General features: G+C 43.2%; 1 protein-coding gene and 1 pseudogene across 2 annotated transcripts; one reads left to right on the forward strand and one right to left on the reverse strand.

The window, feature by feature from the left end:
* The first annotated feature begins 2892 nt into the window (after window positions 1-2892).
* Window positions 2893-27014, forward strand: LOC106748779. Of its 2 annotated transcripts, none has more exons than XM_014627644.1 (3): window positions 2893-3371; window positions 24542-25132; window positions 25604-27014. In XM_014627644.1, the coding sequence occupies exons 2-3, from the start codon at window positions 24610-24612 to the stop codon at window positions 25702-25704; spliced, it is 624 nt and encodes a 207-aa protein (XP_014483130.1). In that variant the 5' UTR covers window positions 2893-3371; window positions 24542-24609; the 3' UTR covers window positions 25705-27014. The 2 variants fall into 2 exon arrangements, with proteins under 2 accessions (XP_014483130.1, XP_014483129.1); XM_014627643.1 differs by lacking the exon at window positions 2893-3371 and adding an exon at window positions 21620-21877.
* On the reverse strand, window positions 7102-14553 carry LOC106748780 (annotated as a pseudogene).
* Window positions 27015-27146: the final 132 nt, after the last annotated feature.

Here is a 27146-nt window from a genome sequence, read left to right on the forward strand (position 1 = left end):
CCCCCCCCCCCCACCCTCTTCCCTCCATTTTCCCTAGGCCGCTCGCTCTCTTGGTTCTGCCATCTTTCCTTTGTTCACTCATTCACCCCGCGCTTTCTCATCCCGTCTGTTTTCGGATCTGGAAACCGCACGTTTCCGATGACTTCTCCAATAATTGAGAATGCTTCAGCATGTTCTACCGTAGTCTTCTGTCAGGATACGTCACCGGGAACTTGCAGATCACGTGTGAATCGATTTCTCTTCTCGCAAGGATGCTTTCCGGCGCAGCTGGCTGCTTCCATCAATGACTGATATCGTTCGTCCATCGGCGTACGTGTTGTCGTTGTTGCACATCGGTTGTTGTTTTCGTTGTTGTGCCGTCGATGCTATATACTCGATTACATTACCCACACGCAAAATTGATGTATGAAAATCATTTTCGTTTAATAGGGGATACTATGCTATTTTCTAACAAATTACAGAACCGAGCAGGGATTTCAGAGATAGTTGTGAAATTTCTACTCGCTCGATTCTGTAACCTGTTATAGAAAACAACAGAGTATATAATCAATTTTGCCAACTTACCCCTTTAGCCAACTACTATTTCACGGTCACCGTGATGATTGATTTTGACGATTTAGAAACGTTTATTGAGTGAACGTGTACATTTTGGAAATAAAACGAATAGACAATATTGAAGGAGACGATTTATTCTGGTTGAACAAGGCGCTACGCGACGATTATTGAACGTTTCGTCGTCGGCAAGAACGCCGGTGAGAGATGCGCGAATAATAAAGCAATTTGTTATAATTGAACAATTCACCGTAATACCGTGTAACGGCGTGCGTCGGGAAACACCGGGGACCGAGCGCAGGAGGTCCTTCCGCGGCGGGAGCGTTTCAACGCGCCTCATTTTTCTCGCGGCGCAAGCCGAGAAAATAATTCGTACAAAACGGAAACGTCCCTGTGCTCTGTCCGCCGATTTCGCCCCGACTTTTTCCCTCCCTCCCGAGAGGAGTTAGAATGACGCACGACACTCTTTGATTTCTCGCCCGAGAACACGTTTCACGTTCCCACACCCCCACGATGTGTCTCCCCGTCGTTTTCCCTCTCGCTATCTCGCGCCGAGGCGATAACCAGGGCTGCCTTTCACGTAATGACGAGCGAGTAAAACAATCATTAATCTGATCCGCCTCTCTCTTTCGCGTTTGTCCCTACCGCTTCGCTTTGCGAACGCGCACAGGGACGAACATTAATTATCGGAAAAAGGTACGGCAAAAACGTTGAGCCCCGCGTGAGCCCACATCTCACCGGCGGCGAGCTCGAAAGTCCGACACGGAGCCGGGAAAAACTCGCTTTTCCAACAGTCATTTGGAATCCTCCCCATATATACGCTCAGGTATCGCTTCGATCGATCGTCACGATAATCTTGAACTATGCAACGTGCGCACGTATATATATATATATATATATATATATATATATATATATACCGTCGGTACAAATACGTATATACGCGCGAACGAACGAGCGATCGTTTCATCGATGGACGTTCTATTAATTTTAATTCGCGAACGAGATCTCCACACATGTGCGTGTACGTGGCGCCGTCCCGTTACATTGGAATTCTTCGGGTCGTTCGCCCGCTCGCTCGCTCGCCCGATTCGCGCTAGTTCGCGTTGCGAAAATATTTAATTCGTTTTGCGCTCACAATGGGATGCGGAGTGCAACGTATACAAGGGATATCGAATTCCAGCAGAGCGGTGGCGGCGGTAGCGGCGCCGCCGTCGGAGGAAGATCTATTTTTACGCGCGCGCGCGAACGAAACCGCGTTTTCCTCGCATTCCCGACCATTCCCTGCCCCCCCGACGTTCCCCTCGCCCCCGTAGTCCGCATGGGGAGATGCATCGCGATCGGCGCTCGTTTTTTAGGGATATCTTAGACTCGATAACGGAAAACCTTGTTACACTCTCAACGTCCGACCGTATATCTAGTCCCCCCGTCTCCCCGCTCCGCAACTCAGACGTGTCACCGCGCTAACGACAATTCCCGTATTCTTCGCCCGTTCGACAATGCGTCCTCCGCACTTATTCAAGCTTTTCTGATCGATTTTCGCCCGGGATCGTACAAAAGCCGCCTCGTAAATTCCGTCGTCTGTCGGCGAACAAGCGAGCGAGCGAACGGCGCGACGCGACGAGTTTTCGACGAGCTTTCGTTCTGTAATTCCAATCGCCGTACGTGCGAATTAATTGCGTCGCGCGTAATTTTTGACGGATATAAAATGAGTGGTAATCGCGAAATACACTGCCATTGCTATTGTAACGCATTATTATATTGAACAGACGTACGCGCGTATGTGCGCGTGTATTCTCGAAATTCTCGACGCGTCACCCGAACGAGAAAATTATTTAAATAACTTTGGCTACAAGTTTATATGTAATTGCCAACGTAATGAAATATTTCGCACGGCTATTGTATGTTTTACGCGCAAATGTGCCGGAATATCTTGCACTTTAGTAAAACTGCGCGTATTCATATTATCGTACACGCAACAAACTTCTTTAATCTTTGGATTACGGAAATATTATTTGCAATGAATAGAATTGTTCTTCCTAATCTCGTTTTTCTTCATCTAAAGAGGCGGAACACCTTCACATACACATTTCGACATATTTTTTTCTGAATTCTGTGTTCCTATACTAAAAAAGCATATAAATTTATTATCATTTTGTTGTGTTGATTAATTATTTTAACATGAAATGTTGCTTATTCCTCGATATCGCGAACTGTAATTATTATAATTATACATTATAATCATTTGAATGTATTAAGGGGGAATTAAATTGTGTAAAATAACATAATCTTAATAATTAGGATACAAACGTTAAATTGAGGAGAAAAATAACTTAAAGCTGTTATCAAGCTCGTCCCATCAATTGGAGGTCACGTGATTTAAGGAATAATACACGTAGAGCGAACGATTGTTATATAGTTCTTGGACGCAAGGACAAACGGATTGCCGTAAAGTATTATCGCGAAAGTAGTGAAGTGAGTTGCAATCGACGTGGAATGACGGCCGGATGTTGCAGAAACTGGATGCTGAGGGAACGATACTGGACGGATGTGGACCTACGCTACACACTGAGAAAAGGATTTGGTAATTAGTACTAAAATTTGGCAAATATTTGCCCAAATATTGGATTATTGCAACCATATAATTTAGTTCCGCTCATACATTATTGTAGTTTCGTATATTATACATTTATAATACGGAACTAAATCGCCTGATTGTAATTATAATCAAATATTTGGCCGGCAAATGTTTACCAAATTTTGATATATTACCGAAACCTTTTTCCGGTACGGACATCGCGGGATATCAACGCGAAATGGTGAGTGAGTCAAATTCGAGCGTTCATGCAAAGCGTCGTACTACGTAGTCGCATGCTTAGATAGTAAATCGCATTGATTTCCGACGAGAAAAATCAATTAATGTCGCGCGGTAGCGCACGCCTGCAGCATTTGATCATGTGAGATTATCTGTCTGCGCCCGGTATGATTTTGGACGATCACCCCGGGCCGTACGATGGCCCGTAAAACAAAGCCAGCTGAAACTTCGAAACGCGGAATATTCGTTCGAATTTCATCGATCGCGGTTATTGGCGCGACGCCGGGCGTTGTCGAACGCGCGCGCTTCTCTCACCTCGTAGCGGCGCCGAAGGTGCTCGAGAGAGAGAGAGAGAGAGAGAGAACTGAACGGCGCTCAACTTTTAAATTATTACTCAGTTACCGGGATTTTATTGCGCCAATAATAAAAGCGGGCGATGTCGCGCGCCCCCAGGCGCGACCCACCCGCCGGCTTTTTCTCCCTCTCCGCGCGCCCTCAACGTGTATGTGACATTTTGTTATAGCCTGCGAAATATGGTCGTTACTTACGCTACGGGTTCCAGCGTGTCGCCCACGTTGACCGACGTCTTTAATGCTCGCACGCGCGGGGTATACGCGCTGAACGCCGCGCTGGTACATGGGATTTTGTTACACCACGATCTTGTGTGATAAAGGGCCGTTAACGTTTCCCACCCGCGCCTTCTCCCGCTTTTCTTCATTCTCCCTTCTTCCTCTCATCGCGTTATTTTACACCGTGTAACGTCGCCGTGAATAGGCGTTATAGGTCCTTTTATGCGGAACGCAGGAAAATGAAGGAGCCATGATGCGCCGAAGAGCGATTCTTATCGCGCCGCCGCCGGTTCATGGGCGGCAATGACCTGTTTTATAGCGAGTTGCCGGACGGGCGCGGCTGGTGAGGACGATCGGCGAGGAAACAACGCGCTCCCGTGACGTTTAAATCGTGATTGGCACCGGCGGGATACTATTAAAAGTAGTACGCTAGTCTCGCGGGAACGGCCGGCTTGAAAAGTTAATCGACGCTCTCGCTTTTCGTTCATCCGTGCGAAACACCGGATAATTGATATTTGTCATAACATATCCGCGTACGCGACATAGGTGTAAGATGAATTGTGTATAAAGATTGGAGGTTTATTTCTTGGTCGTTCGTATCGAGCATTGTTGCGTAATGCTATCATTTTATATCGCTATTACTTAAATTAATCTAAAAACTATATAGTACAAAGAATAACGAACTATAAAAAGACATTTACATATATACATCGCATAAGTAAAATCGCTGTTATTACGTCTATACTTTATGTATTCACGATAACGATTCATCAATTTACACGTCTACACGTCTACACGTGTCAAGAGTGGGTGTGGGAGATTAACTTCAAGTTCAAGTCAAAATCAGTAAGAATAATTATGATCGTTAATCACAAGCCAATCTAATGATCTCTGTTGCATATCGATAAAAATAGATATTTGACATGGATTGGACATGTCATTGATTGTAATCCTCGATGAAGCAGTCTAGTCGATTTCATCAATGATGTATTGTGCTAGCAGCGACAGCTTAATACTGCATCTTCACCGTATTGTATAAATAATTCGACTAATTCATTCAGCGAGTTCATTCGACCTTAGCACGACACTTCTTATATAAGCATGATCGCGTTTAATCGCGAATACGTTGTACACTTATTGATTGATTATAGCTACTGAGCCGCTATCACCTTTATTAAATACATAACCAAAACCGCGAATACGAGAGCGATGGCGATTCTTTTGTTGCACGAGGCGCAGTCTGAAACAGACAAAAAAGTTCGCTATAACATCGAAAACAAGTAACAGTTTTTGCCTTTTTATATAAATTTACACACAAATCGACATAACAGTCTTTATCATAACATTTATCATGTTCTAGGATACTACGATTTTTTTTTTTACAGAGTGTCTCAGAATAACTGCATGCGGATTGCACGGAATTCTTTGTACCGAATAAAACAACTTTTGGAACAATACTTCGCATAAAAAAATAATTTGCTTTTTAAATATATTATTTTATTTATAGTTGTTCTTTCAGTGGCATTGATAAAAAATTCTTTTGTATCAAGTAAGTTTCATTAAAAATAGCGGCAATTCGGATAGTATCTATTTAAAAGAATTTCTTATCGACACCACTGAATGAACGACCACAAATAATAAAGTAATATGCTTAAACAATACATAAATAATTTTTTATACGAAATGTTGTTTCAAACTTTTAACAAAATATTTGTGGCCTTGAAAAATACCGATGGACCGATATCGTTTATATATGAATAAGTTTTATTCAAAATAGCAATAAATCTAAATATATACAATTGCAATATATACAATTGCATACAAGACGCGGAAAAAATTTTTAGCGAGGTAGAAAATGTTTTTTCTACCACAAAATATCACGGGAATCTTGTAAACTGTGGTTCCGCTTCTGACTCATGCGCAACTTCATACGCTAATTCGACAATTTTAAACAGCTCGCATTTAAAAACTACCATATGAACGAAATTTTGCTAAATGGGAAATTACAACGTTTGGTACCAAGAATCTTTCAGTGCACTCCGCATATAGTTATTTTGAGACACTTTGTATATTCATACGTCATGACTTAATTATTCAACGAAACGGTAAACATATATCGAGGATCGGTTCGTTTTTCATGCGTGATTTTACGCTACGATAAATAACACGACTTGCAAATAATAATGATCGAGTTGTTTTCTTGAAACCTGTTTCAAATGAGATTCAGATTCGAATACAAAGTTAGATACGAGTTTACCAGTTGTATCGCAATTACGGATACATCAGATAAATCAACGCAACTGAAAATCTTAGTTCTAACTTCGAATTTAAATTTGAGTATTTCACGTAAGACAAGTTTCAAGTGAACCATTAATATAGAGTCCAAGAGTCATGATATATGAGTACGTTAACAAGATACGAGTGACCAAAAAAATCCTAGATTTATTATTACGCCACGGAAGTGAAACTCAGTTCCTGCAATTGAACAGGAGCCAAGTGAAAATTCGATGACGAGAGATGAAAATTCAGCGACAAAAAATAACATTTCTGTTACCACGAGTGAGAATATAATATTCATGTGAACATTTAAATGCGTCAAGCTTTGGTTGAGACGACTAAGAGTAATTGACTGAATAAAAACAGGAATCTTTTCGATCTTACGATCGATTTTTCGTCTGATCCTCGGGCAACAAAAAATTCAGTTACCCCAACGGGATTCTCCTTTCCGTGCGCTATATGTTAAGTCCACTATACCGGCCTATGTGAAACTCAGAGTAGCAACCGATGTTCAGTGAGATCCGCGTGAACTTACGTTCGCAACATGATCTATCTTGTCTAGCTTCCACCGGTGCCACGCAAACGGCGATAGCGGGTGCGGTTGCGCGGTGACATTGCTGACTCGATTCCATCTGTACGTACGACTGGCTGAAAGACGGCTGGCAAGGGATATTCGAGTAGAAATTATTCGCGGGCGCGGATGGTGGATAGCCGGGCATCTGCGAACAGCCTTGGTCGTACGTCGTCGTTGTCGGCTGGCCGTACGGGGGTGCGTACGAATTTTCTTTCGTCGCGTTTTGCGCCATCGCTTCCGCGTACGACGGCGGCGCCGTTTTGCTTATCGTGTGAATATCTGGTTGATGATGCATCGTTATGTGTCTCGTTTTCTTGTTATACGGCGACTACTTGAGAGTCTGAAAGCAAAAAAAGAACGCGTAATTACGTCACGGAAGATAAAAGATGGACAGTTTCTCGAGACACGTATTCGAAGAGTAAGAAATGTACTGCTTCGATTAAATACGTTTACACGCTTGACCAAAGACGAAGAAGAGAACGTCGTTGATAGTCGAGACCTCTTAGCTCAGCGAATGAAAACCCATAAGTATGCATTTTCTTATCCAGTCGTTAAGAGCAGATATACCCTGCGCGATAATATTCTGTATGAGTTTGACGTCTTTATGTAAAGTGTACATATACTATATGAGCATATATATATATATATATATATATATATATATATTCTGTATACGTTGCAGTTGACGCGGTGTCGAATTTACGTTACGGTTATCTCTATATATTCTCAACAAGCGCTCTTAGAATATCTTTTATCGCTTCCTGTTTGTCAACGTGCAAGTCTCTCTCATAATGAGATACGTGTTTTGAAATTTTATGATACGTATTAATACTGCGCGAATATCGCGGAAACATATTTGTCGCGCGACGCGCGTCAACATTTAATGCGATAAGCGATTAATACGGAAAGGCATTGTTTCGTCCGTGTCATGTGCAAAACATGTATAAGGCCATGTTTAAAAATATAAAACTGACGGAAAAGCGACGACTACGCGAGTTGGGAGTTTTTATTCCGAGTAGTAATAGCTTCCGAAGTACAATCTGTCAAGAGCAATGGTTATATAATAAAGCTATTGTCTGTGGGAGTAACGTGATTTTATATTTATCAAACAGTCCGCGCTATCATTGATAAAAGATATCAAGTGGTTCATAAAATAATGACTGTTTAAATATAACTCGCGGGCAAATTTCATCATCGTTCGAAATCATGGGTTCACGCGAAACAAGAAATCGCAGTTATTAATTATCATTTAATTTTCTATTTCCCCCCCCCAACTTTGTCACGCTTTAGCAGTGTTTTTCAGCAGAAATTTAGGAATTCCTTGCGAAACGCTTATAAACATATATATTCACGGTTAAACGAAGTTGTACACAATTATTCTAAAAGATGTATGTAAGAATAGAGCATTTTTTAGTGCAGTTAAATATAATTGAATATTTTCCGATTGCGCAAATTTGATACCTTTGACAGAAACGTCTTTTTACGGATTGTTTGACGAATTTGAAGGATATGCTTATGCATATCGGAAAATATCGTTTATTAACGTTTCAAGATAAAGTCGATCTTATAGCGATATAATGATAAATGTGCCTGATAAACATGGTTGAGAAAAAGAAACAACAAAAAAATTATGACTACCTGATATGTATATCGTTAGCTTCTTGTGACGTCAGCGACGTTACCGATGGTTCACGACCGTATGAATCACAGCGTGTGTACGGTCAGACATGTGCGCACCTGTAATGAACGACGAACTGTCACTGCGGAGATTTTATACTGAATTAGAATTTCTCAATATCGGCTTGACCTCGAAATCGTGAAACGGTCTGGATGACAGTCGAGTGTTTAATTTCAGTAAGGCTAATAAAACATTTACGTATCAATGCTCTAAAGAGATAATTATGTGTGACGTATAGTCATTATCGGCCATTAATTTGAACGAGTCATTCTCTCGTCGCGCAATATTGTGCCTGTACGTCAGTAAATATTTCTTTCTAATACGAATGACAGCAGCGTGAATGACTGCGCTAGCGTGCCGATTTTCTCAATTGCATGCAATTTTATAGTGACGCAACGTCTACGATTCGCAGTAAATATCCCGGCAATTAATTTGCCCGCAGGTTCGTCGAAAATATTACGATCTTTAATGACTGCCTTAACAATCAGCAGCGTTACGCCACGTAAGAATTCCAATTACTCACTACGTGAAATTAATTAAAATCTAATTCTGTCTACCGATCTTTGAAATATGCAAGTATATTATCACGAAATTGATTAGATTATAAAGCTATTGTGAATCAAACGAGCACACACACACACACACACACACACATACGATAATATCAAACGAATCTGCTTTAGTACGAACTGTCACTAGAATTCATCTCCGCGAATTCGACTTCGAAAATTCGACTCTAAAATGGAGGAACACTCACTTGTTAGCCGCTCATGACACGCGGCTTTAATGTGCTCTCGGAATTGCCACCGTTGAACACTCATCGTCTGTGGAATATAAACAGTTGTGCCAACATCAATATTATCAGTCTCACCAGGGCGAAAAATCGCTCCCACTAGCCGCAGAAACCGAACGAGAGGCGGGAAGTTTGAATGAGCGTAATACAACTCTCGGCGCATAATCACGGACTGAGAAATACCAGACCGCAGCTTGAATCATGCAACATTGAATCAATTTATGAAATTTATGAAGACGACGACTTTTATTTCTCAAATCACTTTTCAGAGTCGCCATTTCTTCCCTTATCCTTTTCTTATTTTATTACATACATTCGTCGTTTGTTCTCACTGTAAAACATACAAAATGTCAGTCAATTATATTTTTTGACACGGCAAGCTCAAAATTATCATAACGACATATTCAATTCGTACAATTAGGGACTTTTCTAACAAGGGCTTGAAGCATCAACTATTCGATTATACGAGCGAAAATTCATACTGAATTGAATCGACATATCTACGTTACATTATGACGATCCCGGAGTCTAATCTACGATCTATTTATATCGTGATATCTCTCTCACGAGGATTTCTATCCTCGTATATGTCGGGTTGAATGTCCCCCCAATCATTATCGTCGCATATTTTAGATGGCTCGAAAGTCGTGGTAGAAATCTTGTCCGTCATCCTGTCTGATTCGCGAATCCCGTAATCTTTTCCATTGGCGTCGCGCATTTGTCAGTTGCATCGGCCTCTATCGCCTTGTACATGGCACGTGCGAATTTCGGATACTGTATTAGAAAATATATCATTCCGATGATCACGCTGATGATAACTAGTATCACTACTCCGACGATACGATACGTCCCACAGCTCTCTGAAAAGCAATAAGATTCATTGAGACGAACATTAGCAATACACTAAAATTGTATTTTTCTCTTCTCCCTCTCTCTCTCTTTCTCTCTCTCTCTCTCTTGCAAATTTTTGAGTTATTAATTAATGAAGCCTCTATACATGACCATTTTCGATTATTAATAACTCGAAATTTCGCGTGGTTATTTGCAAAATGGTAGAAGGCTTTTTCTACTCGGTTTAATCTGTTCTATTTTCAGACGAGCGATTGAAAGAAAAGTTTCGGACATTCTGTATTACATTATTGTGCGGAATTTTATTTCCAATATTTCACGTTTAAACGAAAAAAAAAATATCAGGTCTTTCTTTACCTCCCCGCACAACAGAAATGTCAAACGGATTTTCGCGAATATCCAGTAGATATTCGAGTGTTTCGTAATATTCAGCTTTCACGATACTTGTTAATATCGCAGTTATTTGTTGCCGTATGAGGAAATGTAACATGTACAGGGCCAGAATTTCTCGAGCAGCCCCGATGTTGCGTATTGACCGATACGAGTATCTTTCGAGAGCCGGTTGTTGGTGTGTCTTCCGACTTAACGTAAGATATACCTTCCTCTGCTATCTCGTTCCTTTCGTTATTTTCGGCGATACCGCTGTGGCCGGCGGTATCGTTCAAGGTCGGCTTGTAAGGCGGATTGTAAGCTGCTTGGGTCACGTAAGGATTATCGGAAGATTGTTCGGAGGGCGGCAAATAAATGAACCTAATAGACGCTTGTTGTTTCGGTAGAAAAGGCTCCATATTCCCTTCGCCGTATGTGTCTTTTTGCGTTACTCCGTCTGGATGCGCTTTTCCCTCCAATAACGAAGTCATTTCTGCGAACAATAAATTATCCATTCGTCAACATTTCAAAGATGACGTAAATACGTATGACGCAGTATGATGACCTTACGAATTCTATTAGCGCCTATAGATAAATACGTATGACGCAGTATGATGACCTTATGAGTTCTATTAGCACCTATAGGATATCTAACGATAAATACAATATTCTATGAAAAAACTGTTGTTTCCTGTCGCATAATGTTTCATTTGATTAATTGATATATTCATATGTCTGTAACAGCGTGAGCAAAATAATTTGCTAACTGCGCGCCGACGGTGATGAAGCAAGCGGGATAGAAGAACATTTTTTGGAGAGCGAAAGATCGAGGAAATAAGTTGCCACGCCGTCTGGAAGGAATTTATTTTTATTCCGTCAAATCGCCGTCCGATCGGGACGTGCTCTCACGTAAAGTATCGCGAAAGCATCGTCAATATCGTGGAGAGAAGAGTCTCTCACGTCGCGTTGCGTTCTGCTACGGCCGTGCCTCGCTTTCGTATTTTATCGAGTGTCGACTTTCGGCTTTAAAGCTCTCGTATGCAATAGGTGCTGCAATTCTCCGCGAGAAAGAGAGAGAGAGAGAGAGAGAACAGTGTTTATGGATTAGTCGGAAGCTCAAGTGATGACAGTGCTTCTCAATCGGCAATAACGTGGGCGTAACACGCGTTCGCGTGTGTGTCCACCGCCGGTCGAGAAGTTCGCGTGTGCGAAATGCTCGTGGCGCGCGCGAGGACTAGAAAGACCGGGAGGACAGGAGGTAGGAAGAAGAGGTCGCGAAAAGGGAAAAATCGGGTCGGCGCCGGGGTGTTTAATCAATGGTTTCGGCGCCAATGTCGGGCGTCGAGGCGCGTGTCTGTAAAAAAATGCATGAGCCGTTCACATAACGATGGAAATTCGGATTGCCATGCGCTTCACGGTGGCGCCTTCATCACAAATGTACATTTTCTCTCTCTCTTCCCTCCCCCCCCCTCATTCTCATGATTTCTCGCCGATGCACTCACGAATACGCTGCATCTCGGCTCTTCCCCGTCGTCTGACTCACGCATTCTCGTTTTATCGCTCATGTCTCTACTTTTTTTCTGCTTTTTGTTTACTTCTTTCGAGTGTCGTCATTGCCGCGCGCCGCCCCGGAAGTCACCCTGGCGCCGAATGTGACACTCGTCGCTGTGATTCGACGCTCGATGCGCTCGATGCTCGACGGGGAAAAAAGTTACGCGTGTGTGACGTCGTGTCATCGACCGAATCAAACTTCTACCTATATAACGGTGGATACACGTGAAAAAGCTCTGCACGTGTGCGTTTGATCGTTTTTCCCTTCCCCCCTCCCCCCTTTTTTTTTTGAAGGAAGAACCGACAACGAGCGTAGGAATTGCGTTTGCGGGAATCCCGGCGGCTTGATTTGACAAACAAATCGGTTATATTCCGGATGGGTGACGTTTCCAAACTTTTGCATTTCGAGCGTGCATTGGAATTGATTACATGCAATTATTTTAGAAATACCTTTTCATCATTCACGATATAGCCATAAATACCCTATTGCGAGGCGTGACTCTTTCTTATTAATGATAGAAAAAAGAAAATAAGGAAGAAAAAAGAATTTATATGGATACGCAATTAGCGAGTCGTATTTATCGGAAGATTTTGTTAATTAGCCCGGCTAATCAACGTTACGAGGGCGTAAGAAGATAATTCTCCGTCCCGATTCGAGAGCAAAACAGCTAATCGAGACGTCCGAGGTTGTGAGCGCGGGAGGTGTCGCATGAAAATGAAGAAATTATATCCCGTCGTGGGCGCACTCACATTCACGCGCTTATCGTTAATAACCGTAGCAAATTGTCTATTCAATGCGAAGACGTCGTGATCATTAATGGCTCGCGCCGTTGCACGTCGATGCTATTGAGTGTTTACGAACCGGGAAGTCACGCGTTGTTTGAACGATTATTTCCTTCCGTAATCGGTCTTGCTTGCCCTACTTGCGTACTCGCGGGCCCCGCTTGTACATTTCCTCTCGAATAATGCTGACTCGCGCGATATCTCCCACGAATAACGATATCGTTCCCGAGATCGGTCGGCGTCGGCATCACCGAATGTACACGATAATGTACGATATCTTAAAACGTCAGGTCATCGCGAGACATCGGCGTCAAACATGCGGCGCCGTAAAATGCAGCCAGGACAGGCCGTCGAACGCTGAAGCGCCGAATTTGCGCCACATAATTTCCGGCTGTGAAGGCGGTTTCTGTCGGGCGCGCAGGCGAAACGGGCAATGGTGTGACAGCCCACGGTAATTCGCTGCAGCGAGATATACGTGTCGTCGTAATACCGAGAGTAAAGTCAACGACGAATTTCTTGAGAGAGGAAGAAACGAAGAAGCGCGGATGGAGAAACGGCTGTACATACACAGCGGTCTCGCGATAAAACGTCACGAGATTGAATGAATTGGTTATATTATCGACGGTGATCGACGTTGAATCGGAGTTCGATTAAAATTAAACCGTGTGGTTAACAGTTCACCAGTTCAAGAACACTGTAATACGCGGGCGATCGAATTCATCTGCCGTTTTTCCTCCTCTTAACTGCAGCAGTTTCCACGTACGAATCGACGTGACGATCGCGCGAAAGTTTCCTCGTTAATCCTGTTTCCCCGATCTAAGAGATCGGCGTGTTGCGACAGACGTATCGATGAAAATTTTCCTCCTCCCTCTACTTTTTCTTTTTTATATATCATCCGAAGCACGTTTTGTCATGGAAATAGTGAGATCACGTATCAACGGTCGCAGCCGCTAGTTCGTCCGTTCATTCAAACCGCACGATTCGTTATTTAAATTATAATTTTAAAACACGTCTTTGCTCCGCACGTGTGTTGTGCGAAACACATGCAAATTCGCGCGGCGAGCGTGTGTAACACGCGAATTCCAGCTTTTTCGCATTTACCTCGGCGCGATGTTTGCGCGCGGAGTGCCGTCAAGTCAGCCAACCTAGCGATTTCTACTCGTTGCTACGCAGTCGACTCGCTCACACGTAAGAAATTCAAATAGCATCAGGGCCGGATTCGGGAATGCGCGAAATAAGCACGGGTGTCATAACCGAGAATCGGCCGACGAAAACGCGTTTCACGTTAACCTAACTGAGTGCATTCGAAAGAATCGTCGACGATATCGGTGCGACGTAGCGGTCCAACTTCTCGCGCAGCAATTTCAAATACGCAATTAGTATGCGCATTCATATTTATGAATATAGCCGTGCTTATTTATTGTAGTACAATCGTAAATTTCCTTTCCCTCACACACTGGAACTTCAAAATTAACCCAGCTCGACGTGGCGAGGCCGCGCGCGACCGTTCAAAGAAACCGTAACTTCTTGTTTGCCGATACTTTGTTTACTTCTACTTTACTTGTTAACTTCTTGTTTACCACTTGTTCCGTGGCAAAATGAAAAAAAAAGTAATAGCACATTAGCCGCGCGTTATCGAGACGATTTGTCATATGCGTTATTTCTGTTCCCGCCACGTATCATGCGCCACGAGGAGTAACCAACGCGACCGGTGAAAGGCTAGTATGAACAGTACTGGCTGTTAGTTCTCGCTCTCGCAAATAAAATGCATAGCAATTGTCGCGTGCGTGTTGGTGCGCCTCGCCAAGGTCGCGCGAGTATTGCACATGCGCACGCATCTTTGCATCGTACGCATTACCGACTCGCGAGCGAGCCGAGAGTGACGTAATTGTCAGCGTAAAACCTGCCGGTCAACAAGGCAGTTTATGCTAATCGGGAGTGATTTAACGACGAAACTTTCACGAATCAATTGGAATCCGATCGAATACCGAAATTGACCGTCTCGCAGCGATTTTTTCCGTAATATCAAATATTTTTCCCTCCCTCCCTCTCTCTTTCTCTCTCTCTCTCTCTCTGGAGACTCGCCGTTGCAAAATTGCATAAAATACGTGCAATAACGCGTGTGAAGATTCGCACAGTCGCGCGTGATAATTAGCTAATTGTTCTCTAAAGAGTGTGCGTCGACGTGGCGTGTCATCATGAGGATTCACAGGGGAAACGTTAACAGCGTTATCTTATTTTCAACGCAAGTTAACGATAACGTGATTTGCATTTAAAATATAATAACAATGATATCTCCTTTTGTTATGTATAGCCGGATAAAATGTATCGCGATCCATTAGAACTAAATGTAGAATTGTGTCATCATCGAAACTCAAGCAAAGTATTATCGCGTTCTTTTTATGCCGGAAAAAACTTCAGACACGCATTTTTTAATTCCGACGTGAAAGAAATTCGCGTTTCTTCTCGCTTAATACCTTTGTTTAAGTAGTCAATATAATAAAATTGAGAAAATAATTAATGTAAATGCTAATTGTCCTTGCAAAAATAACATCGCTAATATATTTTTTTCATGTTCATTCATATGTATAGCGCATATTAAAAATATATTTTCAGCTACTACTCTTTTCGCAGTAGATAGTATTCGAAAAAAAATTATCATTAGTATATTAATCGGTGGATTACCCCATGTCATTGATAAAAGTGAATAATAAAAGGATGATATCGTTTTCTTGAAATGTTAATATTAATAGATGTTTTAATGTCGACATTGATATTTGTTCTCATGCATATATTATATTATACTAATAACGACTAACGCATTAATTTTTGACAACAGCTTTAAGCCATAATCTCATATAATTTTACATGTTGCTTTATACAAGCATTGATTATAGAAATGCTTGAAAACTATATAGAACAATTATTGCTACGTGTAACAAACGTTTTACACAGATAAAAGGGATTTTTGTCTATGATAGAAATTGCTTATTTATCGCATCAAAAATCGCAAGCCTGATAGTATGATGTTATCACAATGCGGAACGATTTAAAGGACAAAGGTTAACGTCAGTTATTCTTTTTTTTAGAATTGCGACGATTTCTATTGGGATCAGTTTTGCAGAATTGCAAAACTGCGCAAACGAACATTTAATTTAATGTCAACCACTCGGTTATTCGATAAATTAGAAAGTAAAAAAATTGACGTAACAACGCTACGTTAAATGTGTGTACATGTCGATCTCCACGTAATCGAAGGTAATCAAAAGTGCGTGTGTGAGAGAGAACCTCAGAATTAAATAATGTAAATCTATAAAATGTACGTCTATAAAATGAAAAAGTGACTTTAGGTATTCATAAATATATTAACGATGTGTTAACATATTAAATTATACATAAAGTATATATTGAAATGCGGACGTGATTTCTCAACCGTTCGCGATTATAATAAGTCGATTCGTGCTCTCATTCTCGCATTGAGCGCATTCTCACTTCTTAGACCTCGCTCTTCCAATTACAGCGAGAGCCACATTTTACTTTGCTTAACCAGCTGTATCTTTACTTTTGATCAGTGACAAACCTTTTGAACTTACGTAGACATTGAGATGAATTCAATAATTCGGAGAAATTGTCCGAACTAGAATAAGTTTCATTTTTTCATTTTTCAATCCTCTTTGACGTTGAACGAAAGAGACGTAAGGCGAGATATTATTTTTATCTCACGATATCGATGCGTTGTGAGCGGTATGGCGGTGCTCCCAACCCGATGAAATCTTTGCGATTAGACGTTTAATTTTCTTTTCTTTTTCTCGCGAGTTTTTCGCGCGTTCTTTCTTTCTCTCTCTCTCTCTCTCTCTTTCACACGCGTTCCTCTGTACGCTGTGGGTTCGCACACAATTTTCAGTCGCAATATTTTTAGGATAAAATGCGCGGTACCGGTGGCGTCGGCATTTCCTGACGTTATCCAGGAACAAATGGACTTTTAAATTGCAGCCGCGGACCCTACCTGTAGGTCGGCGCGCGGTCGTCGCAACGGCCGCCGATAACGGATGCAGCGGCGCGTCCGTGTTGGCCCGCGACAAATTCGTGCCATTATATCTCCGTGTTTAACTTCGACGCGCGCATCGCGCGTGCCCCGTGCTTTGTTCTCACCGTAATTACGGTGTCACGACGCTTAATTTACGTCGAAAGCTACGGGCGCGTTCCAGCGAGGCAACCGCCGCGATTGATCCTTTGGTAGTACCTGTGAATTTGTCGGTTAATCAGCGCGCGATTGCACGCACCGACAAACTAAAAAAACAAAACTCTCGAAGAACGAGCAATTCGGAATTCCTTCTTTCATTCAATAGAGATTTATTTTGCCACATAATCGTCTCTCATATTTTGCACATTCCGCCGTGCTCCGTGCAAAACATCCGAAACGCATTTTGTGTAAGAATTAAAAATACATCGTTGCAAAAAATTAATTAGATTTTCTAAAATTATCGCACCGGTCTCTTTGGTCTTGTATCTGGGTAACAGGATCCAATTTGTGTCTCTTCAAATCTGTAATAAATGTGAATATAAAATTCCAAAAATTCGATGTAACTTTTCGACGGAAATGAAGCGGAATATATGATTATAAAGAACATGATAATACCGATTGTTTTTTGGACGCGACAGGAACATCTTACGTATTTATACTTGGGACGGTATTAGTGACTAAGTTGATTTTGTAATTTATTACGCCATAGCGTACTTAGTTCGAGAAAGGATACGTTCAGCATAAAGTCAGCTTTTGAGTCCGCGCGTATTTCGAGACTGACATTACGACCGGTGACGTAGTTCGCGTATCGACATGCCTAACATTTAACTTATCAATCATCCGGTTGCTCAGATTCGTCGCGAAGCCACTGTTTCGTCAGAAATTTGTTTCGTTAGAAAAGAACTCCAGACCTACAGTGCGAACAATAATCGACCACGACGACGACGACGACGGGAGTTCCGAAGAAGTTTCATCGCCTCGAAAACGCCGCGCGACAAATTCGTCCCGCGGCCGCGTTTTCGTATTTACCTCGCGCGCCGCTTTGTCCCCGCGTAATTACGTTCCGCGGGAGCTTAACGCCCGACAATTACTCGGCGGTCGTCGTTAATTTCCCTGGAAATAAAAGGCGACGACCACTACGGCGCCGCCGCCAGCGTCGCCTCCGCCGTGAAGCGCAATACCGGATGGAAGCGGCGAGCGGCGATACCAATCTTACGATTTCCACCGTGCACAAAGACGATCCCTTCTCGGCCGGGCTGCCGCCGTAACGGCTCTTTAGAACAAGAGCGGCTTGTCTGTGTCGTGGTCCCACCACAACACGACCACCGGAGAGTCAACCCCCGCGGCTGATTATTTTCCGGGCGCTCAAGTCGTGTCGAAGTTAGCGAGCGCCGCGGAATTACCTGCTTTTATCGCAGGACAGTTCATCCACTCTTAAGCCAAATCTAATCTACCCGTACAGTCCCGGAACGTCGGGGGCTTGTGTACCTGGAGCAGCCGCAACTTTGCGAAATTGCTACAGAGTATGCGAGTGCAGGCTTTCGTTCTCGCCCTTTGTGGCTAAACAGCTGTTCGTTCGTTCGTTCGTCCGTCCGTTCGTTTTGTGACGGTCCTTAACGCTCGCCCGTATCCACCGCTGCAAAGTTGTTAGCCAAAGAATGGGAATCGATGATGAGGGATTTCGGTACAAAGCCGCAATGGTCGAGACCGTTGTAACTCAATTGTAAGTCACAATGTCTCTGTTTCCCTGTGTGTTTCTTGTCTCTCTCTCTCTCTCTCTCATTTTAATTTTCTTTCACTCGAGGGGAAATAGATTCCATTCGCTTCTCACGATTTTATCCCGCTAGGTATTTAACGATGCGGAAACTTCAACGGCGCGCCGACGAACAACGAACAATTATTCCTCGCTGCGAACTCACGCTAGAAAAAAATCTTCGCCACAGCACCAACATAGGAACAACAGATTCGACTGGACTCGATCGCGATCCTCGTTTATGAGCGAACATCTCGCTGAAGCGAGACATTTCCCGAACGATCGTCGATATCATTTTTCATTAGGCACGCGCGCACTCGCGCCGAGACGGTCAATTGGTTAATTTACCAGACCCATAACTCCTTACGCCGGTCGCTCTCGTCATCGCTTCCGGTTTACGGCCCTCGAATATGGTGTCCCCCGTATCGCATATGCGCGCACGCGAACGCTGGACACGACGTCAAAGTTGAACAGGTACGTCCTGCGTGCCGGGCTCATAGGACACGCGGCGTCATATACGCACATGTCGACACGAGGGGGAGAGGGCGAGGGGTGGCGTTTATACGCACGACGCGTAAGGAAAGAAGGGAGGACACGAATGTGCTATGAGAGCAGTTTCACGTAGACGAAGCAGTCGTAGCGCACCGGCAGTAACCCACCTTTATGACCGACGTTCCCGGAAAGTGCGTTTTCCCCGTCGCCACTCCCCGCTGCACCACCTGCACTATCCGCACGGAGTTGCAGTAAAGGCGAGGGAGATCGGGGGCCGCCCCGCGAGATTAAGGGTTGCCTTCATAATCATAATTTTAACGACACTCCGCATGATAAAGCGTCGGCGGTATATACGCCGCGTCCGTGCTTAATAATAAGTTTCCGAGTTCCACGCTTCACGGTGTTACAGGACTTGCCGCACTACTCCCGAGGAATATCCATCCGCCATTATGTCGTAGTCACTATAATTAGTGCGTTTCGGTATTACGGAATTATTATCCGATAATTCTTTTTCTCCCTCGTCGATACTCTCTCTTTCTCTCTCTTGTTGCGTGCGTTGCGTTACAAGGCTTTGCAAGGCTTTGCTTCGATCACGTCGAAGCGTAGAATCACTTCTACATCGGTCTTCATCTAGTAATGATTCGCCTTTCGATTTACGGCGGAGAGAAGTCACGCCGCATGTACAATTACCTGCGAAACGTGGGGACCGGCCGTCCACACTGTCGCACCGGCCGTAGCATAACGCGGAAGTATGACGTCTCGTCCCACAGTCGGTTTACGACACGGCTGTGTTTCCGGAAATAAAACGCACCGGAATGGCACCTGCTTTCAAGAAATCGTCGCGTATGCCGGCGGATCCCTCCCGAATCCGTCGGAAATCACGACCGAGTTATTTCCACGACCGTAAAACGGCCGGCCCGGGAACGAGCGTTGCGCGAATTCCGGAGAAATTGTCTCGCCGACACCGAGAGAGAGAGAGAGAGAGAAAGAAAAGGAGGAGATACGTGAAACGCGCGTAATCGCGAATATAATATATCACATATCCGTGCGATGGATTATACAAACCGTGCGAAATTCGCATGCGAGTCACGACCCGTGAAATCAGTTTTTATGGATACCTTTGCTATATATTGCGCCTTGCACCGCTGCGCCTCCTCGCCGCCTCGCGACGGAGCTGTGCACGCTGTACTGAAAATTAAGTACACGTGCGAATCTCAAGTATTGTCTTCCGTTAAAGACGACCGTGAGACGGCGACGATTGAACATTCAAGACATGCCGTACTCGGTAAACAATTGCTCGTACGCGACAATATGAACGCGGCATGAAATGGTCACACTTCACACGTGTTACTTGATCATCGCGGGAGCGTATGTTCCTGTTCATATAAATACACATATACTGTCCGGCTCCACTAGATCTCGATGAGATACTAATAAGTATTATTACGCTGAAAGGAAAATAGTGACTATAATAAATGGTTTGAAAATTATTACTTATCGTGAAACACGCTCGCATTTATGTGCTATGATTTATTCATTCGTGACTTATCGATTCCAAATATCTTATACGGATAATACGGTAACTATGGAGGCCGAGGTTTTTTTTTTGCGAACATCTCTCAGTGTTGACGGCGAGTAATAGCTTTCTTATGAACACGTTTCATCGCGGGCTCGCTCGCTCGCGCTCGATATGCGCACGCTATGTTAATTTCACATTGCAATTATTCGCGATCCGCGAATCCCGATCAACATATAATTTACCGCACGGGATCCGGATATCCCGATCAACATATAATTTACCGCACGGGAGGTAAAGTACAGGCAGCGTCCAGCCGCTGCTCCATCGTTTGAAGTCCACGGACAAGCTATTCGGATAATTGGAACTCTCGATTTGCATCGAGGTCGCGCGTTAAACTGGACATCGACCTTAACCCACTTCTTACGTGAATTATATTAACTCAGTGATGTTATCCAATACCGCCCGCTGCTACCGGAGCGAAATAATTGCCGCGCTTCATTTCGCAATGACGCGACGTTCCGAAATAAATCACAATCGCCGCTTGTGCCGTGCATTACCGAGCTACGGGGATTTCGCTGACGAAAACTTTGCTTATTGCTTAATCCAGGGAAGGACAACAGCGGGGAGTAGACCGGCGGCTGATCGATGAGTCGGCCGTGAATCACCGCGGAACACCGAATTCCGTATCCATTCCGGCGCGTCCCATTAATTATTTAACATGCTTTTAACATTGCCAGCCTAACTGACTGACAATGAAACGGGTATTTTTTCTACCACGGTCGACCACATGTATCCCGCAGGCCAGTTCTCACGATCTTGTCGCGCAAACAACGCCGAGCGTATTTGCAATGCAAGAACCGACCATATCAGCGACCTTGAGGAGACTCGGACGATCATCGGAGAGTCCCCTTCGGCTCTTAGAGGATCGGCCGAATCGGTCACGTGTTCATCCCCTCGTCGTGCTCGTGTCGTGCTCGACGATTGGCGGCCGCTGTTTCGCCGTCGCGTTCACTCAGTTGGAGCTAAGTGCCATCGCCACGATGGATACATTGCATTATCGATAAACCCATCGCACGAGCGACACGCGTCGCATACATACGCGTGTGTGCACGTGCACTACGTACGCTCTCTCACAGGTCGTTCGCAGTGCATCGCCGCGGTGGTCGGCCAGTCGGATCACGAACACGCGCGATACTCGGGCGACGTTCTCTCTCGTCGCTCAGTCGTCACTCGAGTCGGCACACGTAGCATGGAGAAATGTCGGGGAACGCTGAAGAAGGTATGTCGGCGCTGGAAGAGACACGGCGATCGGGTCTGCCGTGTAACTTTTACCGGTAGTGCGTGCCGCCGGACGCGTGTGACGAACGCTTCGTGGCGTTTTGAAAGAGTACCGGACCGGTCCACGCCGTTCGCGCGTGATCTTCGACGTGATCTTCGACGATGACGGACGGCGTTTCCGGGCCCGGCATCGTGTTTGTGCGACTCTCTTGTGTCGAATTACCATGCGGATTTCGTGAGATCGTCGCTGAAAAAATCGAATTTCTCCGTCTACTGTGAAGTCCTTGTTGTCGACACTTCGCGCGAAAAACGCCGATGTTAGTTGAAGTATTAAAGATGTGGAATGGTGAAAAAAGTTATCAATCGGTATAAGAATGAAAAGAGACGTTGCTGCTCTTGCTAACTTGAAATTTGCCGGTCGTAAACATACAAAATCGTTCGACAGTGTGTATCACACGCGACAGACTTGCAACACGCACGCGCCGGACTTATTTTTCAGATTTACAACGCGCACGTGAGTCAATATAGCGTCAGTACCGTGCAGTACTGTACACCGTACTGTGTAGCCTGCTTCCACGTCGAATCCCGCGATTAATGTGTCCTATAATATTAATTTAATCTTCTTTAAATTTCCCTTGACCATGTAGAAGACTCTTTAGTAAGTATTGCGAAGAATACCGCCTCAGCCGTAGATCGGATCTCAGCATCCAATTCTTGTCAGTCTTTCATTTTTACTTGCTTATCATCAGACTTTGTACATATTTCTTTCCTTAGGAAAGTTATTTATCTTGTTATATTTCTCCTGTAGATCGACTGTAGGAAACCGGCTATTGTTCATTAATTTTATATATTTATCACTGATTCACGCTTGTATTCAATAACTACAGAAAAAAAAGACTAGTAAACATTAGGCAATTCACTTTTGTGCTATTTTTAGCAAGGTTTCGTACGAGCGTGGATTATTGTTTTTTTTTCGTAGTTTTGACGTAATTAGCGTCCGCGTGATAAATTTTCCGCGACGTGTTATTTAAGAGAACAGCATTCGCTAATGATATTTTTCATAATCTGATAACTCTCGCACGAGGAAACGTCGGAAGCGTTGCTATATAAATGTTACATATGCAAACGCATACAGATTTCCATATTAAGATCGACACGAACTTTATTCGCTGTCCAAGTGGACTGTATTATGAGTCTCCGCAGAATGGAAAGCGGTTGATGCTTTGGGTGAAACGTTCCTTTAAAATAGACGCATGCGCCTGACGCAACGCGGAACGCGGGAATTCGGCTCACGTTACCACTTACGAGCGTACGGTAATAGAAAGTGTTTCTTCGGTTATTGCGCTTTAACAGTGCGAAGGTAATACATGAGCTCCGGACTCTCAAGGATCTTGCGATGAAATATGTACGTTATATGTATGAAATATACAACGTCGTGTGTATATATGTATTATATATATGAAATATATAATGTTTGTGTATTTCCAATAGAACGGTCGGCGATCGGTATCGCTATTTAAATATGAGACACCGCCAGGACACGACAACGCGACACGACATCGCGCATTTTCGAGCCGCTCGTTGCAACAAAAAGCAACATTAAAGTCGGCGGTGTAAAATACGCCATTCATCTCGGCGGTCGCGAGGTATGCGCGAATATACGCGCTGCATCGTGACGAAGTGATTTAAAATGACCGTGAAAAACTTCTTCGTGTTTGTAATAAATTCAGCGAAGGACGACGCGCGAAATCCCCATTAATTATCCCTCACGAACAAAAGTCGCTTCAAGGTATTTCCCGGTTTTGCGCCCTACGACGGACGGGTATACACCCGCCTACGCAATATTCGTGCGATATTACCTGATACGTTTCGCATAATAAATTTGCAAACCACCCGTCTCCTGACGTACGGCAAGATACGAGATGGAAAAGTATGGCGTCGACTAAGAATAAAAATGCAACGTAACACCGCTGACGACACGAAAGAAATTATATGCATCATTCCGGGTGCGGTTTCGTCGGGTTTTGAAAGAAACATGGCTCATACGTGAACGTAAATTAATAATAATCGAACGAACATACATTGAAAGCGCCGAGGATTCAAAGTTCGTTGATGTTTCGTTAATGCTGCATGTTATGAGTTTAAACGATTCTGTGATTTACATGTAACAGTCCTGCGAAAGACTTGGACTTTGTACTTCGTTAGAAGTCAAACGTTAATAGTCAACTGATCACAGGGGAGAAAAGAAGGGTATATAATATGTAAAAGTAATAAAATAAAACCGGTTGTCTAGTAATTCAAGAAAATAGTACTGTCAGCCACTATTTATCCTGTGTCGGTACTTATGCAAAATAATTAGCATAAATCAATATTCAATTCCACTTCACAGATTTCCAACCGAATGCACTAAGTATATTTCCAAGACTATGTTTCAATCTTACTAACGCACTCATCTGCACGATGTTTGCCGGCGAGGTCCATAAAATTGAAACAAAGCTCTCCACGTATTTTTACGAAATCGTCAAATCTTAATAGCTCACCCGCCAAATCTTTCATTTTCGTCGATATTTTTCGTGAGATATAGGATAGCTTGTTGCCGTGAAAAAGAATAAAAGATCAAACTCGCAATCGAAGATACCTATATACCATTTGAATTTGTTCGTAGATCTTTCGACATGTCCGGAGGCCGAGCTGCTTTTGTCCAGTTGTACACGCGGAGACACGAGGGTATGTATGAAAAAAGCTCAACCTGGCGAACGAAGGGCCATGGATGAGCCGTATCACCAGGGTGACGTCTCCTCGCCGTCGTCATCGACGCCGACGTCGCAGAACAAGTCCACGGGATCAAGTTGTAACGCGCAGGTCGAGGAACCCTCGAGCAATCCGCCGGTCGTCGTGATAACGCCGCCATCGATTATCGTAAACGACGCCGTGGAAAATGACGATCCGCCGCCCTACAGCGCGATCGTACCGCCGAATCACATCGGCTGGCCGTACGGCCCTTTTACATTCGGCGACTCGTATTCCACGGACATGCCGTCCTACACGGTGGAAATGCCTTTGGCGCCTTTCCAAACCTCCCGAGCGCCCGCGGCCACGGGTTTCCATCCCGAAGAGACTAACCGCCAACACGCGTCGCTCCCGATGTCCTTAACGCCTTACCGGTTCTTCAAGTTCAGTTACCGCGGCGGCTTGAGGGAAACGTGGCTCCCGGGTAACAGGATCGGGGAGAAAATCGAAGACAGGACATCACGAAGTGAGTGTACCGACGGCTTGAAAATTGTGTTCTCCCCCCTTTTTGCTCCGTGTATCCTCCGATTTACTGGTCGTAAAATCTACTTAACGTCATTATCGTCGCGAGCAACGCAAACTACGACGTGTATTTTCGATCTTCGATCATGAGTTTCAATTCTAAAGTTTGTCCTTAACTCGAAAAAAAGAGAATAAATATCCTGTTTGTAGATAAAGTGTGCATCTCGCAAAGAAAAAAATCGTTATAAGACAGTTTTCTTTCTTATCGTTTTCCTTATATACCACACACACACGAAATAGTTGTATTTTGAATTTGATTCTTTTTGCCCCAGTGATAAGAAGTACTTGATAACTTACCTCGTTTTTACTTCTTACTTGACATCTTGACTTGACTTGAAGAGTAACGTATTAGCATTAATATGCTGATATAATATCACGATAAATGAACAGCTTCTAAGATAAATGATCTCAACAGAATATGGAGCTATTCTCATGGCAGTGGCGGTCGTCATCTCTCTCATGGCTCTGTCCTTGATAGTGCGTTTCATTATAGAAAGAAGTTGGTGGCGAGGATGAAAGGTCATCATTGGAATTCGTCGACCTGATAAGACTTATAAAAATTTATTGATTAAAAATGTATCGATACCAATTAATTTATTTGATTAATTATCGAATTTATGATTAGACCTTAGTGTAATATTTGTTTTGTCACAAAATTGTTTTGAACACATTTCACGAACGTTTATCTCACACATTTATAGTTAAAACAAGAAGAAGAAAAAGATTTATATTGCGTTTAAGTAGATCAACATTTCCATTATTTCAATGTTCGAAAGCACAATCGCGCATTTATTCACTCTTCGACGACCGAAAGAAAAATCTTTAATGCGTATTAACGATCATATCCATTTGAATAATAATCATGTTTCGCGAAGACGCGCGAATATCAGTTCGTTATAATATTTATGCATCGCGTATATGCAATTGTTTATAGATATTTTTAGATTGGATTCAAAGAGGGCAAGTAGCAGAGGTTATCGTATTTGATTCAGACGTTATGTGGACATGAAACTGTTTATTATTATATTTCTCATTACGCACGATAACGCAGCCATCTAGAAAATAAGATATTTATAAGTACAGTATGTAATGATTATATAAGTTAAGGAATACATTATTCTTTCGGATATAATACTTATACTTAAGATAGCGATCACTGATATAATGATAAAATGATAGTAAAAGTATATAAAAGTTCTGACACAGACACTGTACGCAATGGGAATATTTTTGTGTCAAAGCGAACCAGAGATACGATATATTACTATATAAGTATTTTTACACGTCTACTGTAACTCGTCGTGTCATGATATCAAATAAACCATTAAATCAAGTTTCAATGGCTGCGGCGATGCTTAATTTTGTTGTTCGGGTTGATACGCATTAATTAAGTGATATGGGCCCCCTATCGCCACTCGCCGGAATGCTATTATAATACTAATTACATTTAACAGTTTTGTCGCACCATTGTCATGCCGATAACGTCAGCTTCGAGGTCGTATTCAAAATAGCGTCTGTGCCCCTCAGGCCAATTTTCAAGCAATGCGCCGCGGGGGAAATTAAGTGATGTAAAATAATTCACTAAATGATACACTCGCTATTTTTCTATTTACGCGGGCGCTTACGGGCCATGAGGTACATGTATCATTCGCGTATTAAATAACAATTAATGCGTAAGTTTGTTTTCAGAATTGATTTTTTTACGCCTGTAATAAAGGGAGCGTGACAATCCAAGTACATCGATATCAAGTGCAATTACCTAAAGGCAGGAGATCTTATTATTAAGTAAAAGAAAAGTATAAAAAGTAGGAAACATAATAGTAAAAAACGTGTATAATATAACTTCGCTAATTGAATCTAGTTATTTTTTCTACAATTATCTATGAAAATAAACCTCTAATTAATCGAACCTGGCCACGTGTTGTATGGGAGCTCATAATTATTTGTAAAGCCTGTTA

The sequence above is a fragment of the Dinoponera quadriceps genome, unplaced genomic scaffold (assembly GCF_001313825.1).
Source record: "Dinoponera quadriceps isolate SergipeBrazil2010 unplaced genomic scaffold, ASM131382v1 scaffold3163, whole genome shotgun sequence".
Lineage (NCBI taxonomy): Eukaryota > Metazoa > Arthropoda > Insecta > Hymenoptera > Formicidae > Dinoponera > Dinoponera quadriceps.

Bases quoted from the DNA above. Each gene is read 5' to 3' on its own strand.
- LOC106748779 (XM_014627643.1), top strand. From the start codon at position 21,856: ATGTCGGGGAACGCTGAAGAAG. The intron at 21,878-24,541 runs GTATGTCGGCGC...ATTTGTTCGTAG, and splicing joins GTCGGGGAACGCTGAAGAAG to ATCTTTCGACATGTCCGGAG. The intron at 25,133-25,603 runs GTGAGTGTACCG...TGATCTCAACAG, and splicing joins CGAAGACAGGACATCACGAA to AATATGGAGCTATTCTCATG.